The sequence below is a fragment of the Tauraco erythrolophus genome, chromosome 17 (genome assembly GCF_009769465.1).
Source record: "Tauraco erythrolophus isolate bTauEry1 chromosome 17, bTauEry1.pri, whole genome shotgun sequence".
In the NCBI taxonomy this organism is placed as follows: domain Eukaryota; kingdom Metazoa; phylum Chordata; class Aves; order Musophagiformes; family Musophagidae; genus Tauraco; species Tauraco erythrolophus.
This window is the reverse complement of record NC_141481.1, coordinates 16,976,623-16,994,560: the sequence shown is the minus strand read 5'-3', so window position 1 is coordinate 16,994,560 and position 17,938 is coordinate 16,976,623. Positions and strand designations below refer to the sequence as shown.

Sequence of the window (17,938 nt, the reverse complement as noted above, 5' to 3'; positions counted from 1 at the left end):
ATGATGGCATGAGCTCCAGGATGGGCACAGGGTGGGGATGATGGCATGAGCTCCAGGATGGGCACAGGGTGGGGATGACGGCATGAGCTCCAGGATGGGCACAGGGTGGGGATGACGGCATGAGCTCCAGGATGGGCACGGGGGGGCCCATCACATCGCACAAAGGGGGCATCTTACTCCAGAGATGTGGTGCAGGAGCTGTCAGGGCACGGGTTGCTGTCTGGAGCAGGTAAATGATTAATGCCGGAGTAAACCAGGCTGGCACCCTGCCCATCACTTGTCGATAGGAAAAGTTGACGTTGGGAGGGGAATTTTCACATCTAACCTTCCCCTCCCACCTCTGCCTCCCCCCTTCCCGCGGCCAGAGGGCTGGAGCAAGGAGCCAGCCCAGAGCCATGCACGCCCCCAGCCCCAAACCAGCCTCTCGCCGAGCACGTTCTCCTCCAGCCCAGCTGGTTTTGCTCCCAGCCTGCTCCGTCTGTGCACATTAAAGCTTTTTCTAGGTCTGAACTGCTTTTGGCAAGCCGGGCTCCTGTTGGCCTATCCCTCTCCCCACCACCCTCCCCATGGCTGGCTCCCCCCCATGCACTCCCCGTCTGGCTCCCGCTCCCCCTCCCCGGTCGAAGCCCTGCCAGGGACATGGCAAATCAGCGAGAAGCCTGCGGGGCAAATTGGTACAAATGAGACCAAGCAAGAGGGTGGGGAGGGACGGCAGAGGGGGGGGGAATGACTCTTGGGTTGGTGCTTCTGTTGCCGAGTTTGAGGTTTCCTGCAAACAACCCTGTAAATGCTCAGGAGCAGCTTTGGGAGTCACCTGCCCCCCGCCTCAGCGGGGTTTGGGGTCTCAGCCGGGGGACACACAGTCCTTGCCCCGCTCCCCCAGCCTCCCTGCAGCATCCCAGCCCTGAGCAGGGACCCAGCTGGGACTGGAAAGGGGACCGAGCTGTAAGTCCTGACATTTTAATCTGTTTCGGGGCTGGACGGGGTGGGCAGGGGGTGGGGGAGGCCGAGGGTTTCACTGCAGGACGGGGCAGGGGGACAAAAACCCATTGAGGAGCTGGAGGGGGAAATATTCCCCGTGTGAAAAGCTGCCTTCTCCCATTGCTTTTGCACTCTCCCCCCCCAAAAAAAAAAGTCTGGCCATCCCGCGGAAAGGTGGAAAGCCGGTGGCAGAGCCAGAGGCTCAGCTGGGGGGACAGAAGCTGGTACCCGGACAGGGGATGCGCCAACTGCGGGAACGGGCAGAGAAACCCGCTGGATGCCGATGGGCCGCGGTTGTTTCCGAGCGATTCTCTTTGATCCGAGTTGCCGATGTCTTTGCGAGCCTCGTAGCTGCTTCTTGTTAAAGGCACTCGGCACCGGGGAGGTCAGATGGGGCCTTTCTGCTTGGGTTGCTCTCCTAATGACATGTCCCACCGCCTTCGCCGGGAATTTGCTCACGCGAGTCTCCGACAATAGAAAGTTTGGGGCGGATTTTTGGACGCTTTCCCCGTGGCCGTGTGGTCTGACTTTCCTTCTCACGGAAAAATGCGGTGATGGGTTGGGAAGCAGCCCCGGTGGGTTAATTTGAACGTATTTACCTCTGCATCTTTGGGTGATAAACAAGGAGAGCGATGGTTTTCTGCAGTGGAGACATGCTAAATATTGGCAATTGTGGAAAAGAAACTCAAATGGAGGGGAAGGGCGAAATTTAGCAGTAAGACAGTATTATCCATGTTATCTGTTGGTTTTTTTTTGTCTAAAAATGTCCTTCTTAATGGAAGGGAAACTAAACTGGGCTGCTGAATTGTTGGAGGAGGTTAGTTACTGAAATGCTTAATGGTGTCAACGAGGCATGTACCTCTTTGCACCAGAGAACGTGTGTTTGCAGGAATTTCAGCAATTAAATCAAGAGGTCACGTAACGAGGAACAGCTCACAGCACTCAGAGCCTTCTTAGGCCCTTAAAAAAAAGTGGGGGGGTTGGCAAGGAAATCAGGTCAGTAAGCCCCAGGTGTGTATCGCGGTGGTGGCAAACCCTTGGACCGGGATGGGGAGAGGTTTCAGGCATCTGCCGGGTGCTGCCGGCACTTTCAGGAACCCGGCAGGTGCTGCTGGCACAGGGTTGCCCCACTCTCCCCCCATCCCGCTCCCCCATCTCCACAGGGAGGGTTTGGGTTCCCATCTGTGAAAATCCAGGATGGGAGGTGGTGGCTGCGTCACTCCCCATCCCCTTGGCTCTTCTCACCCTTTCCTGGAGCCCCCCAGGTGTTTCAGAGCCCACCTCGACCCACAGCCAGTCTGGGGGGGACCCAGGTTTGAAGGGAGGGGAGGCAGAAAGTCACCCCTCTTCCTGCGCAGGCATCTCGGGGACCCTCACAGCGGCTGTTCCCGACATCCCTGGTGCGCCAGATGCGCAGTGCCGGGCAGCCCGGGACTCGGTGAAACGCGGCTGCACGGCCATTTCGTGCGATCCCACAGCACAGCACGGGTTAATGAGCTGCCTTCCCCGCTTTATGCACCAGCTAATAACATCCCAGCCGTGTAGGGTCCCGGTGGCTTCGCCTCAGGCCGTTATTCCTCCTCCTGGTCATTCCTCGGCCAGTACAGCCCTCGCTGGGTGATTTCATGGCCAAGCGCTACCTGCTCGCTCGGCATCTCCGCCTTCGGCATCATCCCTCTGCTCCGGTCCCCGCGCCGCAGCCGGAACGCTGCCCACGGTGTGGGGCTGGCGGCTGAGCCGCTCTGCTTTGGGTTTTTTTGGGGAGGAGAAGGAATTGGAAACACAGGGAGCGAGACCACCAGGCAGCATTGCCCTGCGAGCCGCCTTGATCTGCGTCAAAAAAACCCCAGTACCCAACCAAAAACCCGTATCCAGGAAGGGGCAGAAGGCAGAGAGGTGTCCGCTGCCGGCGGGTGGGCCCGCGGGGTCCCAAATGTTCCTGCCCGAGACTAAATATGTGGTTTAGGGTGGTGGGAGGGGGAAGTCTGCCTGCCAAAGGGCTGTGGAGAGGAGCGCCGCCCGGCGTGCTCGGGGTCCTGCTGGCCACCCCGTGCCAGGGCTGGGTCCCTCCTGCCCCTTCTCTCCGCTGAGCGTGTGGTTATCCCCCAGGAAAAATCAGTTTCTCTCTGGTGGACTTTGCCTTTCTCCCTGCCCATCCCATCCCTGCGAACGGGCTTCGGGCTCCTCCAGCTCCTGCACCTTCCCCACAGTCGATTCCAACCGTCCCTCCGGCTCTGCCGTTTCCCTGCCGTTCCTGAGCTCTCCCAACCAGCCACCAAACATTTCCCCTTTCCTTCTTTTTCATTTCACAGCTGGAGTTGCTTGTGCTCACCCAAGGACAGGGAGGGAGAAGCAGGGGGGGTTCATAACTGGGGCTGGATTCCACGGATGTGGTCCCAAAGGGATCCGGTGCTGCAGTCTGTGCTGCACTGCTGCCGGATCGGCACATCAACCCCCGCACCGGTTTCGTTTGTTGGCTTTTTGCCTTAAATACACCCAGCCCTTTGCAGGTGGCAGTTCCTTGGTGGCTGGTGAGACCTTGTCATGATTTGAACATGTCCCTCGCTGGCTGCATCCTCCAGTCTCTGGCTGGAGCCGGTGCTGGGCGCTGGCGGGGGAAGCACGGACCAGCCCATCTCCTCCCGGGTGTAAAATGGGGGCAGCCACCAGCCCAGGGATCCCGCTGGGCTCTGCGGACCCGGGACACAGAGAGGGACACAGAGAGGGACACAGGGCCGTTTCGGGTGCACGGTTTATTGCTGCCGGTGTTTGCCCGGGGAGTAGAAAAGCCGACGCCATTGCAGCCGTGCCCTGTGCCGCTGCAGCGTGGGAGCAGCATCGCAACAGCCCCCCTGTTTCTAGGGGTGGTTGGCATCACTGGCCCATCTTGGCCGTGTTTCAGCTAAAACCAGACCTGTCTTCTCACCTGGAGGAGGGAGGATCTTATCAGGATTGCCCTGGGACGGCCAGGATCCCAGCCAAGGAGAAGGAGGGGTGTGCTCTGTGCCTGCGGTCCCCTCTCCTGCCCTCCCGTGCCCACCCCTGCCCACCCGGGTGGGCAAGAGGGTCCAGCTGGAGGGAGGGAGAGAGGGGGGTGAAGGCCTGCTAGCAGGTCTGTGTCACCAGGATGCACTGAGGAAGGCTCTTTGTCAGCACAGGGTGATCTGAAATGAGGGAGGGGTGCTTGGGAAGCCCCCGGGAACACTGACCCATCTCAGCAAGCACTGCTTGCTCCATCCCACGCTTGGCTGAGACCCGTGGAGGTCCCTGCCGGAACGCGATGGCCCCTGGCTCAAGGTGCCCTGTGGCACAGCCGGCTCAGACCTGGCAGGGAGCAGCCAGGGTGGACCAGCCTTGTCTTGGGCTCTGCGAAGGCTGTGAAGCAAATCCTCCTCAAAGTCCTTTCCAGCCTCCTGAATGACGAGAAGGTGCCAAGATGAATTTACCAGGGGCAAATCGTGCCGGAGCAGCATGACTGCCTTCTGCGAGGAGACGAGCGGCTGCCTGGGTAAGAGGAGAAAAAGGGATGTGGTTTATGTGACCTTAGCAGGTCCCCTGACATGGTCTCCCGCAATATCCTCATGGTCAAATATTTGGAGACACAAGGACAAGGTGGGTCAAAAACTGGCTGGAGTGCCGGGCTCACCGGGTTGTGCTGAGCAATGTGAAGCGCAGCTTCTGGCTGGAGAAATGGGATGGCAGTGAGCTGCCGGAGCTCAGCGAAGGGAAGTGCAAAGTCCTGCACCAGAGATGGAGTAACCCTGTGTCCAGGGCCAACTGGCTTTGCAGGAAAGGAGCCACATCCACCACATGGGCAGAGCCAGAACGTTGTCTGCCAGGAGCTGAACCAAGAGCGGAGAGGATGGGAAAGACCCTGAAAAAAGCTGGAGCATTGAATGGGGACATGAAGACATGGATGGGGAAGGTTGAGGGACGTGCTTGTGATGTCCATGTGAGGGCATCCTCTCCTGCAGCAACGGCAATGAGGCAAGTGAGGATACAGCAACGGGCACTCACGGGAGCAGAAGAGGGTTGGACTGCACGGGAGGAGGTGGGCAGGCAGAGGAGGAGTGAAGGCTCTCTTCCCCTGTCCTCAGAGGAAATTGGGTGGATTTGAACTGAATAAGGTGAATTTTCTGGTTGGAAGATGGAGATGGATTTGGTGGAGCAGGACACCTGAGCGGTTAGTACAGGAGAGCAGGTACATCGTGGGAGAGAGCTCAGGATGTGAGAAGGGTTATCTCAAGAAAGGAACATTTGGCCACCTTCGGGGTGTCTTAGGAGACACGATGAGAGCTGGGCTCTGCTAGGCCAGCAAAAGCAAAGCAGAGAGGAGATCTCCTTCCTTTCTTATCATTCCCATCCCCAGCACATTTAGGGAGCATGAACTATCTGAGGATAAAAGGAAAGTGAAAAGGACGAGAACGTTTCTAAGTATTGGTGCTGAGGAACTTGGCTGCAGATGTTTGGGAAGGTCATGGAGTCTTCTGGTGGGACAAGGGGTGACAAAATGCACCTGGTTGTGTGACAGAGCTCATTGCTTTGCAGGGGAGGTGGCAGGGTGCACCATGTCCATGCCCAGCCTGGAGACCAGTGCTTGCAACAGGGCAGAAGGGACAATCTACTGTCTGTGTCCACACTGAGGACCCTCACATGGCTTGGTCTGTGATGGGAAGAAGAGGTGGATTTTGGGAATCAGTGCAGAGCTGAGCCCCACATTGGGCTCGGACTGTTGCCTGTGTGCCATGGCACCTAGGAGGGAACGGGCCTGGGTGACCATGAGGAAGGGGCTTCTGGAGATGAGCCACCATCGCCAGACGTCTGCCCAGTGGAAGACTAAGAGGGCATCTCCCAGGGCAGGTGGTCACAGGCAGTGAGAGTCACTGCTGTCAAGCCAGCAAGAGAAGGAGAAATCTGTAAAGTGGGGAAAGAAACTTCTGAGGTCATAGAAACTGAAAGAAGTTACAGAAACTTTTCATGTGCAGCATATCATGTCCAGCACGAAGGTGACTGCAGAATCATAGAACAGTTTGGGGTGGAAGGAACCTTAAAGATCCCTTCCCTTAAAGGGAAGGGTGTCCCCCTTGAAGGGACACCTTCCACTACACCAGGTTGCTCCAAGCCTCATCCAAACCTGGCCTTGCACACTTCCAGGGATGGGGCAGCCACAGCTTCTCTGGGCAACCTGTGCCAGTGCCTCACCACCCTCAGAGGGAAGAATTTCTTCCTTAGATCTCATCGAAATCTCCCCTTTTTCAGTTCAAAGCCATTGCCCCCTGTCCTGTCACTCCACGCCCTTGTCCAAAGCCCCTCTCCATCTTTCTTGTAGCCCCTTTAGGTACTGGAAGGCTGCTGGAAGGTCTCCTCGGAGCCTTCTCTTCTCCAGGCTGAACAACCCCAACTCTCTCAGCCTGTCTTCATAAGACAGGTCCTCCAGCCCTTGCATCATCCTTCCAGCCCCTGGGAACAGGGAAGGTAACACTGTGATGCCATTTGGACCTCCAGCAGCCCTGCACACCGCAGGCATGACGCTGATGTTACCACGTAGGAGAGCTGAGGCGTACCTTCCTGTTCCAGCTGCGTGCACTTCTCAAACACCCACTGTGTTTCTCCAGATGTTTGTCCTCTTCCCCTGCTCACCATGCCAGCCTGGGACACCATCTCCTTTGCATACTTTTGGGGGCCAGCCACGCTGCTGACCCTCCTGGCTTGCACACAGCCACTCCCCCCTCTATCCAGCTGCACGTTTTCATTTGGAGACTATGTTGTCTTCACAGATTTGGAGCTCTGTTTGCCATTAAGCCACTGACTCTGCGACTGGGAGCCTGTGGTCTCCTGGGGCTCCATTAGCAGGTAGAAGAGGAGGTGGAGGAAGATGTAGGAAACTCCTGTAGCGGGGCCCAGGCACAAGCTTGTGCGGGTGGTTGATATAATGTGGAGAGACAGTCTTACATCTCCTCACCAGGTCCTGCATCTTCCCCTGAAGGGTTTGCGGCAGGAAAGGCTGTGGGAGGAAAGCCTTCCATGGTGGAGGACCCTCGCATCTCTGGAGAGTAGCCTGGAGGCTGTGACGGCCTGATCTCATCTCTCAGGGAGCCTGTGAGTTGTGTTGTGTGTGTCACAGCAGAAGACAATGACTCCAACCCATTGTCACTTGGTTGAACGCTTGCCACCACGCGTGCTTTTCATAGGATGCTGAGGTTGCCCCGGGGAGTCTTCAGGCTAACCGAGATTCAGGGAGAGACAGCTGTTTTGGGGGGATGGAGGCTACAGGCAGCCTCCATCTCCTCAGGAGAGGTCCGAGGCATAGAAACACCTCTTGAACAAGTGCATGGGAGGGAGAAGATTTCGACCCAACATTAGCAAAGACTTGTATGCGTGAAGGTGTTGGGGCTCTGGCACACAGCAGGGGGTAGATTCATCATCCAGCCTGAAGGACACTCCGAGGCTGGGCAGGTGATCCCAGACAGCCCGCACTTGGGAAGGTACCAGTGCTCACAAAGACAGAGCAACCTCCTGTCCAGGCTGGTGTTTGGGAAGGGCTACAGACTGGCTTTGGGTCTGCAGGTGGTCTTTCCCAAAAGCTATCTGTGAAAGCAATGTGAGCTTTCCCAACCAGAAACTCCATATTCCCCCAAACGCTCGAAAAAACCTAAAGGTTGAGAACCCAAATGGCTATCAGATTTTTAGACCATGACTCTGACTTTGGCTTGCCCCCGCGACGTTTGGTGACCGCACACCTGGAGATGCGCAACTGGTGATGAAGTATCTTCCAAGTGGTAGAGCCACGCTGAGCTACAGGATGTGGTGGGTGGGCAGCCGTGGAAGGATTGGCTGTTTGGGGCAGATGGGAAATCCCAGGTATTTCTGGAGACATTTTGTGGCCACGGGAAGAGGGATTTTTGGCATAACAATTGAGACCAAGCCAGAGGAATGCACATCTCGAGGCGGGAATAGTTTCAAAGCTGCTGATGCAGGGACCCCCACAGGTGGATGGCCTCACACGGTCACCTTACAAGAGTGGTTCAGCACACAACTGTGGTTTGGGGTGAGGTTTGGGGAGGTGCAGAGCTCCAGGGCCCCACCAGCTAGCCTTCCCTCCCCTTGCTGAGCGCCTGCCGCTTCGCCATGGCCAATTGTCCTCTTCCCAGCCTCCGATAAACACTTAAAAGCTCAAATCCCACGCCCCCAGGCTATGAAAATGAAAAGGGACCCGATATCTGCTAATAGCCAAGCGGCCCCGTGGCAAAAGCACGTTGCGTAGGGAAAGTGGTTTCCATCGACCGGTGGCTCCCCGCTGCTGCCCGCTCCCCTCCCCACCGTGCCTGGCTGGCTGCTCCAGCCCCGGCGCTGGCGAAACAGGGATAAAACCCCACGGGAAGCAGTGGGACAAGAGAGTCCGGGTAACGGCAGCAAAAGGGTGGTTTGTGGGGTTCGCGTGAGATCCCGTAGAAAAGTCACTCTCCTTCTGCTCCCCACGGCACTGTCCTGGCCAGCACGGTCACCGGGGCAGCGAGCTCCCCGGATGGCAACTGCTGCCGACAAACAGCAACGCCAGCACCGCCCTGGCTGGTGTGGTGCCACCTGGACAGCCCAGAAGGGAGCAGCTGGGTGGACACAGGCACAAGGAAGAGTCCTCCCTGCAGTTGGTGCTGGGCATGCAGGGGACTGCAAATGAATTCCCACCTGTGCAGGGTAGGACCAGCTCGTGAGAGACCACAGAAGCCTGTAGCTTCAGGATGAGGCAGGAGGTTCATCTCAGTATCACTGAGTGGAGAAGAAATTCAGTGCTTTTCTTGAGCCCCTTCCTCCATGGCATGTCCTACGGCCATCTGGGAAAGGTTGAGAGCAGCCAGTTTCCATGGGAGCGTTGCGGCTCCCTGGCAGCCTACACGCAGCGTTGGAGGACTCAGAGGACAGTAGCAAAGAAGGGAGGACATCAGTTTGAGAGATGAGGTCTTCGTGCCAGCCAAAAAAGCTCTTTGGGGTCTGCAAAAGCAGATTAGGAAAAGCTCACAGTGACAGGCTGGAGCACCTCTGCTACAGAGACAGGCTGAGAGAGTTGGGGTTGTTCAGCCTGGAGAAGAGAAGGCTCCAGGGAGACCTTCCAGCAGCCTTCCAGTGCCTAAAGGGGCTACAAGAAAGATGGAGAGGGGCTTTGGACATGAGTGTGTAGTGACAGGACACGGGGTGATGGCTTTGAACTGGAAGAGGGGAGATTTTGATCAGATCTAGGAAGAAATTCTTCCCTCTGAGGGTGGTGAGGCACTGGCACAGGTTGCCCAGAGAAGCTGTGGCTGCCCCATCCCTGGAAGTGTGCAAGGCCAGGTTTGGATGAGGCTTGGAGCAACCTGGTGTAGTGGAAGGTGTCCCTGTCCATGGCAGGGGGGTTGGAATGAGATGGTCTTGAAGGTCTCTTCCAACCCAAACCATTCCATGATTCTGTGATTCTATGACAGAGCTTGTTGGATGGACACACGCTGCAGAAGACCTGTCTTGAAACCAGACTGCTGCACTTCAGCAGAGTCTTTTTGTCTCTCTGTCCCCTGAGTGGTGGCCATGGGTATGCCTACCTACGGGCGGAGAGGGCTGCAGTGCTGCCTTGTGTTGGTACAGGAAACCCACCAGACCAAGCTCCTGCCGCAGACCGGGAGGAGGCTCAGGAAAGGGGAAGAGCTCTGGAAGGGTTTGGCCCCATGTCCAGCTTCAGCCTGGAAAGGAGATGGGGAAGCAGGGGTGTGGTGGGGAAGCAGGGGTGTGGTGGTGAACCACACGGCTGGATGGTGGACAGGGACTGTGGCTGCTGCTTCCTCCAGCCAAAGAGTTGGAGGCCACCAAACAAAACTTGTGGAGACCAACAAGCTTGGGAAGCTGAAGGACGAAGCTCTGTGCGATGTGCCGGGAACATCCCGCTGCAGGATGCTTTGGGGACTGAACACTTCCACACCTTCCAGAGAAGCCCGTGCAGGCTCGTGGTGGGGAGGACCAGTGCCGTGTGCTGCATGCGGCACCTGGTCTCCTGTCGGGATGCGCTGTGACAGCTGAGGGGCTTTGGAAAATCGGAGCACGACCGTAGGTGCTTGCCCTGCATCCCAGGAATCTGCTTGTGACTGTTACTAGAGACACGAGCAGGATGGGCATTTGATGCCATGCTGATGCCCCAACAGTTGTCCACGCTTCCCTGCATCCCAGTGTCCGGAGCCAAGGCTGGGGCTGGGATTTTTTTACGTACTGAAGCACCGGGGACCGCAGATCTCTTTCCTGGGCTTCTCTCCCTTCTCCCTTTCCCTTTGTCTCTCCCTCTCTTTCTTCTCCCCTTGCCGCTCCGCTCCCTCCATCTGACCGCGCTCCCCCCCATCCCCTCGGCGGTCCCGGGGAGGAGAGCAGGGATGCTGCAATTCCCAGGCACAGGTGCTCGGTCCCCGCCGCGCGCTGCCCGCAGGCACGGCCCCCACCGCCGCAGCTGACAGCCCACTGGAAATAATGTGTTGTGGCAGAGAGAGACTCAGCAGACCACGAAGATCTGCTGGTGCGGGAACTGCTCAGCAACCAGGAGCCGCAACGCCTGGCTCCCGGCTCCGCGGGGCCCGATCCGGCTCTGGGGATGCCTCCGCTTTGCCGGAGCCTTCTCGGCTCACACGCAGGGCACTTTCTCACCCTCTCCTCTTCTTTTTCTCTGCTTTTCCCTCTTCTCCTCCCTCACTGGTCCTCTCCGTGGCATTAGGGAGACGGAAGCGGCCAAGCCGCTTGTCCCGTCCCCGGCACCGCCGGGCACGAGAGGGGAACGGCTTTCACCGAAGCGTTGGTGGAGAAGGATCAGGTGTGCAGGAACGGAACAACCAGTTCCAGTCTCCCAGCAAAGATTTAATCTGCCTCTGGCGTATAAACAGCAAATGTTTGTTCAACTGACCTGCAAACAGGCGGCGTGCGCGGCAGCGGGGCCGGGGTGCCCAGCTCCTGGCTCTTCATTTCTTGCCCTCTAGCAGGGTGGGTGGATGGGGAGACGGGGCAGGGAACCTGCTCGGGGCACCCCAGGCTGGGTGGCGGGAGCCAGGGAGCGACACTCAGAGGGACCCCATCCTGCTGCATCCCTTCCGCTCCCCGGAGCATCGCAGCGGGTGCGCAGAGCTCTCCTGGCTCACAGGCGTGACGCATGGAGAAAGTGTCCGAGGGCTCAAGGACAAGCGTGTCCCTGCGGGCGGGCGGGCAGGCTGTGGCTCGCTGCAGGGAACCTGCAGGCAGGAGGCCCCGAGCTCTGCCTGCGCATCCCGCTGCAATGGGAGAAATCAGCCTTGGCTGCCGCAGGTCAGGTCTGCGTCCCTGGGGATCCCTCCAAAATCCCAGGGGACACAGGTTCATCACAAGGGGATGTTTTTCCCTATTTTCTGCAAGACCAGCTCTCAGTGGCACTGTTGGCTTCTAGCTCAACTGCTCTGCAGGCTCCTGCACCGCGCTGGGGAAGCACCAGCTTGTTCCCTGTCCCCACCGCAGGCAGAAGACCTCTGCTGTTTGGTGACAAACCTCAGGAAGAAAGCGGAAAGGGTCCTACACGAGCAATGCCTCTCACCATGCTCCCAGGGGAAGGTGATGCCACTTGTTGCAGGCGGTGAGGAGAGTGGGTAGCGGAGCCCAGAGCATCCATCAGCCCAGCCACCGCCTCACCATGGGGCTAGTGGGACTGTCTCCAGGGCCACTGCGGTGGGCATCATGAGGCCACACAGCCACCCACCTCCCAGCATGGAGCTGCTGCCACGCGAGCCCCTTCCCTGCCCATCCCACTCTGATCCCAGCTCTTCAGCCCTGCTGTGCCCGTCTGCCCCCAGAGCTGCACTGCTCACCCCCAGCTCCCCAGGGAAGCCCCCCGGGCCATGTGCAGAGGATGTGGGCTACAGCGGGCTGGGCTGGGCACGCTCCAGTCTGGTAGGGAGCAATGCCCATTCCAGAGGCTGTCAGCTCCCGGTGCAACTACCTGGACCTGCCGATGGCAGCTCCTGCTCCCGGCTGCCCAAAGCTGCAGTGTGCCCTTTTCCTTCCCGTCCTCCAAAACTCGTCTCCTTCTCCCCAAAAGCCAAGGAGCAGATTGTTTCCCGGAATGGCTCCGGCTGCCGTATCGGTGGCAATCTGGAGATGCTGCTGTCCCCTTCTCCCTCCCGGGCTGCGCATCCCCACGCCAGCCTGGCTGCAGGGTCTCCTGCGGGATAGCCCTGCCCCAGCGTTTCCTGGGTGAGGGAAGGATTTGGCCCTTGGGATATAAGCCCCATCCGCTCACAATAAGCCATCACATTCGCTGCCTTCTCCAGCAGAAATGTAGAGTTTTGCTCTAACTGGGGAAGAAGCCGGTGAGTCCCTCCAGGACAAAGCAGCATCCAAGGGGTGACACAGACGTTGGCATCGGTGTCGGCTGCCCTGTGACTGCAGATCACTGCTTGGCCATCTGTGGAGGAGCCCGATTTCATGAGCATGGAGCCACCGCAGCTCTGGTTCCTGCAGGCAGTGAGGAGTTGGGATGTTCCCGGGGCAGGCAGGGTGACGGCCGTGGGACAGGTGGGACCGCGCTGTCCCCGGGCAGGCTGTGGTGGGATGCACACCCTGAGATGGGGGGCTGAAGGGATGCTTCCCAGACATTTTGATTTCTGGGAAGACACTTGGAAGCGGGAAAGTGTATTTTAGCCCAGATTGGTTTTCCAGGCTGGATTCCCCCTGCCCTGGCCCAGGAAGGAGACCGCAGGACAGGGTCAGCGCCGCGCAGCGCGGGATGCACTGCTGCCTTTCCAGCAGCCACGCTGGGTTAAAGGCAGCCAGTCCGCAGGCTCTCCCCATCCATCCGACCGTCCTCTTTGCACCACAACTCCACGTTCGTGTTGCAGGTATCTGCGTTTAGCCCAGCTCTGCAACAGCTTTGGCACACGAGCTTGGGAACATCTCGGTTGGCTCCGGCACTGTGGCACCCCACGAGATGGCAAAGACGTGCAGGCCCGTGCCTGGCACAGCAGTCAGGGGCTGTGGGTGGGTTTCTTGTTTGTTCCATGCCCTCAGCAAAGGAATCATCCCTAGGCTGTGCTGGGACTGCCCCAGGGAGGCTTTGGCTGGGCAGGCAGGTTGGCTGGGAGCGTCAATGTCAGCTTGAGGTGGTTTAGCTTCAACGCCTTTAATGGTGTTTGTTTTCCTCTGGGTGGTTTGACAGAAGAGGGTTAATAACGGGGCCAGCATGTACACGCACACCAACGAGGTTCGGGCAAAAATCCCATCACTGGCCTGGGTTTAAATCCAGAGCTCCAGACCAAGGTCCCAGCAGCTCCACTCCCCCGGGGCCAGGAGGTGCCCGTGGAGCAGAGTCACTGCCCCAAGGAGCCACGGGCACAGCCCACCAGCTCCACGCTGTCCTTCTTCCAGGGCACACGGCGGTTCCCAGAGAGGTGTGGGAAGATTCACACGGCGTGACCCTCTGTTCCAGCAGGGAGCCACCTCCAGGCACCCACCACCATGTCCAAGGACGACGTTGGCTGCAAGCTGACCTCAGTCTACAAGCACAAGGAGAGGAAGCCGAAAAAGCCCCACTACATCCCGAGGCCCTGGGGCAAACCATACAACTACAAATGTTTCCAGTGCCCCTTCACCTGCATGGAGAAGTCCCACCTCTACAACCACATGAAGTACAGCCTGTGCAAGAACTCCCTCTCCCTCCTCATCGAGTCTGACTGGCCCTACAAGAAGGGCAATCTGCTCCACCCGGAGCTGCGGCTCCTGCACGCAACGGAGAGCTCCCGCCTGCGTGGGCAGCGGGACGAGCAGGAGACCTGTGACTCCTCGGCCATGTCAGGAGGGTCGGTCAGGAGCAAGCAGGGCTCCGGCCGGGATGGACACGAGGACAAGCCGATGTCAGGGGTGGAGATCCTGCCTGCTGAAGGGTCTGGTGAAGAAGGTGGCCCATTCCAAGAGGAGGAGGAGGATGTTGCTGGCCTGTTGAGAGAGATGGATGCAGGGGAGAAGAAAGAGAAAAACGAAGAGGCAGGTTGCCAAGGTGACCCAGCTGAACCAGAAGTGAACACTTTGGTCTTTGGTTTCAAGAACAAGAGGGACAAGCCTTGCAAGGAGGTGGAGCCCGACTTCATCATCACAGACGTCTTCTCTCTCAAGAACCACGTCGTGAAAAGCAGGGAAATGGCCTCCCCAGACCTCGATGCTAAGCCAAAGCATTGCAAAGTGCCAAAGAAATGCCTGGCCAGCAGCGGGATCCTCATGGAGCAGTGGAAGCTGGTGGCAAATGGGCAAAGGAGGAACACACCTGAGGTCTCTCCACCTTGTACCGACAGCAACATCATCCCGTGCTACCCTCCTCCAGCCTACGGCGACTACCACGAACCTCAGGGCCTCAACCTCTCACTGCTGGGTATCAACTACCCGTTAAACCCCAGTCTCTTCTCCTACCTGAGCCCAACCATGGCCAACAGTGCTACGACGCACCCGCACTTGGCTCAGCTGCCCTTCCTGGCCTCCACGGCCCAGCTGATGCACCCCCATGCCTCCCACTTCCAGCCTCTGCAGAGCCCCGAGCGCTCCACCTTCCTTCCCCGCTTCTACTACCCCTTGCTCTTTGAGCACACCTTCGGCACCACTGAAAGCAAGATGTCCTCCAGCAAGCCAGAAGCCCAGCAGCTGGTGGGCTCTGTCATGCCCACGCCACCCCAAGCCAAACCTCCCAGTGAGCCAACCAAACCAGGGTTGCTGAAGGTACCGGTTCTGAAGACAAGTTTTCCTTGGTCCAAAGGGCTCAGAGAGGAGCCAGCCTCTGAGCTTGGCCACTCTGCCATGCTGGGGCAGGAAGAAGAGGAGAAATGGCTGTCCCAAGAGAAGGAGAGCAACCCAGCTTTGGGCCTCAACAACCTACGCAAAAAGCCAACCACTGATATCTACCAAAACGTGGTGGGGATGAAGGACGGTGCTTTTGCCCCGAGCAGCGTCCGGAAGACAGAGTTACCGGTGGTGACCTGTCTGGAGACCAGCAGCCCCCCAGGCAACTCCTTGAAGAGGAAGTTCAATGCCAATGGGATGGATTTGATAGGACCCGAAAGGCCGACGCCTGGAAAATTCAGCTACCAGAGCAGGTAAGGTGCCTGTGATCTCTCTGCCTCTTCCTCACATCTGGTTGGCCCTAAACATCATCATCGTCATATCCCGTTGTATTACCGATCCCCCCACTTGCCTCTAAACCATGAGATGAGTCTCCAAGGGCTGAGCCTGCTCCAGGCTGGTGGTCCACACCAATGCCCGCTCCAGGACCAAAGGAGCTGAAGAGCCTTCAGGTGTGTCCAAGCACCTGGGCTACGTCACCACTCGCCGCCCCTCGCTTTCCCCTGTTTCGTACAGAGACAGAAGCGATGTGGTGTCCGTGCGGTGTGGACCTGCCCTCCCCAGGCACCAGGAAATCTCCTCTCGGGTCCTCAGGTATCCCAGGGTTGCTGGAACAATCATCCCCTATTTTTAAACACACACATTTGCATTCCTTTGATTTGCCTTCTGGTCTCAAAGTCCAGAGGGAGGGTCATGCTTCCAAACATTTCCTTTTTACCTGGGGCTAGAAATGTGCACAGCTACTTTTAACAAAATTTCAGTTTCTCCCCTGGTTGTGCAAGTCCAGCTGTGGCTCCGAGAAAAATGTCACTGTAAACCCCACCATTTTTGGCACCCGGAGGAGCTTTCGCTGGGGAAGCTCTCCATGGTTTTCTATCTCCGCCTGCCTCTTCCTTGCTCTCAGGCTGGCTGGAGAGATCCCCTCCAACTGGGCCTTCAGGACTGTGGGATGGTCATTTCCATCAACGTTCTCCGTTGCTCCAAGAAGAAGGAGAATCTAGGTGGGATCGCTTCTCAGCATCATCTCCCCAGATCAGTCTCTCCCTTTGCTGGTGGCTGTCATGAAATAGCCTGTGCCAGGGTCCAGCCACCTCCTGGGAGAATGGTGCCAGGAGCAGGTCCAGCCAAGGCTCTCCATGCTCAGACCAAAGCCCTTCCTGGAAGGTGGCCATGCTGGCAGCAGACAGCGGAGGAACTCTGGCTGAATCTGGCAATGCTGGCCCTGGGCACATGCCCAAGGATTTTCCTCTCTCTTTCCCTGCTGATTGTATCCGCTTCTTCTCTGCAGTGGTTCAAGGGCCAACCCTGGCCACATCCCCAAGGTGCTAGACCACTGGCACACGGAGGTGCTCACAGACCGGCCTGAGGAACCAGAGAGGGGCAACGACACTGAAGTTCTTCCCTCCGTGGGTGCTGGCCTGGACCATGGCCTCTGTAAGCAGAGCAGACTCCAAGAGACTTCTGCCACCGTGACAGACTCTGAGGCCACAACCGTCCTTATCGGGGACCTGTCCAAAACCTTAGAGGAATACCAAGAGGTGGAGAAGAAACTGTCCGATCTGGCAAAGGAGGACACCCCTGGTCAAAAAGAGCTGAGGGACCAGCTGGTCAAAATCCGAAGGGAGCTCTACCACATCCACCAGGCACTGGAGAAAGCCACCAAACCCCACGAGGGGCCTCTGGACCTCTCGGTGAAGAGGTCTTCTGAAGGTCTGGAGAAGGTCCAGCAGGCCAAGAAGGAGCCCTGCAACATCAGCCTGGGAAGTGAGAAGCTCCACGGCAAAGACCAAGGGACCCTCAACACATGTATGGCCACCAGAGAGGCTGGAGACGGGGAGGGGCTGCCAAACTGCCTCCTCGAGGCCGAGAACAAAACCATCGACCTGCTGATCAAGATGAGCCGCTCCGAGAGCCTCCGGGCATCGTCCTCTGAGGCCCACCTGGGTGCTGTCATCAAGGCTGAGGTCCTGCCACTCACCATGCCCCTGGAGCTCCGGCACGTGATGGAGCCCTACTACAGCCGTACCACCAAGTGCGAGGCAGACTCCAGCGTCCTGCTCTGCTCCGATGGCAGATCCAGCACCACCCAGGGCCCTCAGCTCCCGGTCACCACCGAGGACGGGCCCCTGGGCTGCCGGGCCATGCAGCGCTCCATGTCCTGCAGCCTTCCCAGCGAGACAGACGCAGTGTGTGTCCACAGCCCTCTGCATGCCGATCCCTAACTCCACCTTGCCCGAAAGCTCCTGGATCTCACTGACCACCTCATGCTTCACCTTCCCAGTGTCCCACCTCCCCGCTCCCTCTCCTCCCCATGGATGAAAGCTTAACCACTGCCTGGTTGGGGCCACACTGCTTGGGGTCCCAGCTGGCTCCCACAGATGACTCTGTGAGGTGTGAAAAACCAGTCCCTGTCCTACCCCAGTGTCATGGATGGTGCTCCCGGGCTCTGCATGCTCACAGCCTCAGCTCCCTGGTCCTGAAGCTCCCTTCCAGAGGGAAGTCACCAGCAGGCAAGAAAATCAAACTGGTAAAAGCACCAAGCTTTCAGCAGAAGGTTCACCCAGCCCTCTCATCAGAGACACTCAGGGACTTTCACAACCCATAGTCTGTGGACTGGGGAGGGACCGCAGACAGGGCATCTGCAAGGCCAAGCCCTGGTCCAGCCATGGTTGTGTTCAAAGAGACTGTGGCTGTCACCTTGTACAGAGCAAAGACATGGTGGCTTTGTCCCATGGTGGCTTGGGAGTCACAGCAGGGAATGGGATGCCCAGCTGGGACCAACCCGGAGGCCAAGTACTTTCCGCACTGTGGGGACAAGAACATCCTCCAGCCACAATGACGACACGGGAGCCACCTGGCCACAGCTCCACACCTCGATCCTGAGCTCTGTGCCACGTGTGGGGACGTGTCCCTGCCCACCGGTCCCCCAGGATCTGGCTCCTTCTTTTGCCTTTGAACGGAAAGGACCTCTCCTCCCTCTGCCCGCTGGCCTCTCCCCATGCAGATGTGATGCACGTTCCTCACGGAGCCCCCGATCCTGCAGAGTGCAGCTCCCACGAGCTCCTGCCCACTAGTCCTCATCCCCCAATTGATGACACATGGGACA

At 58.3% G+C, this 17,938-nt stretch overlaps 1 protein-coding gene across 1 annotated transcript; it reads left to right on the top strand.

Annotated features, from left to right (window-relative positions):
* Positions 1-726: 726 nt before the first annotated feature.
* PRR35 (proline rich 35) lies at positions 727-17,054 on the top strand. The gene is made up of 3 exons (XM_086622565.1): positions 727-945; positions 13,375-15,086; positions 16,121-17,054. The coding sequence occupies exons 2-3, from the start codon at positions 13,465-13,467 to the stop codon at positions 17,052-17,054; spliced, it is 2,556 nt and encodes an 851-aa protein (XP_086478691.1). The 5' UTR covers positions 727-945; positions 13,375-13,464.
* Positions 17,055-17,938: the final 884 nt, after the last annotated feature.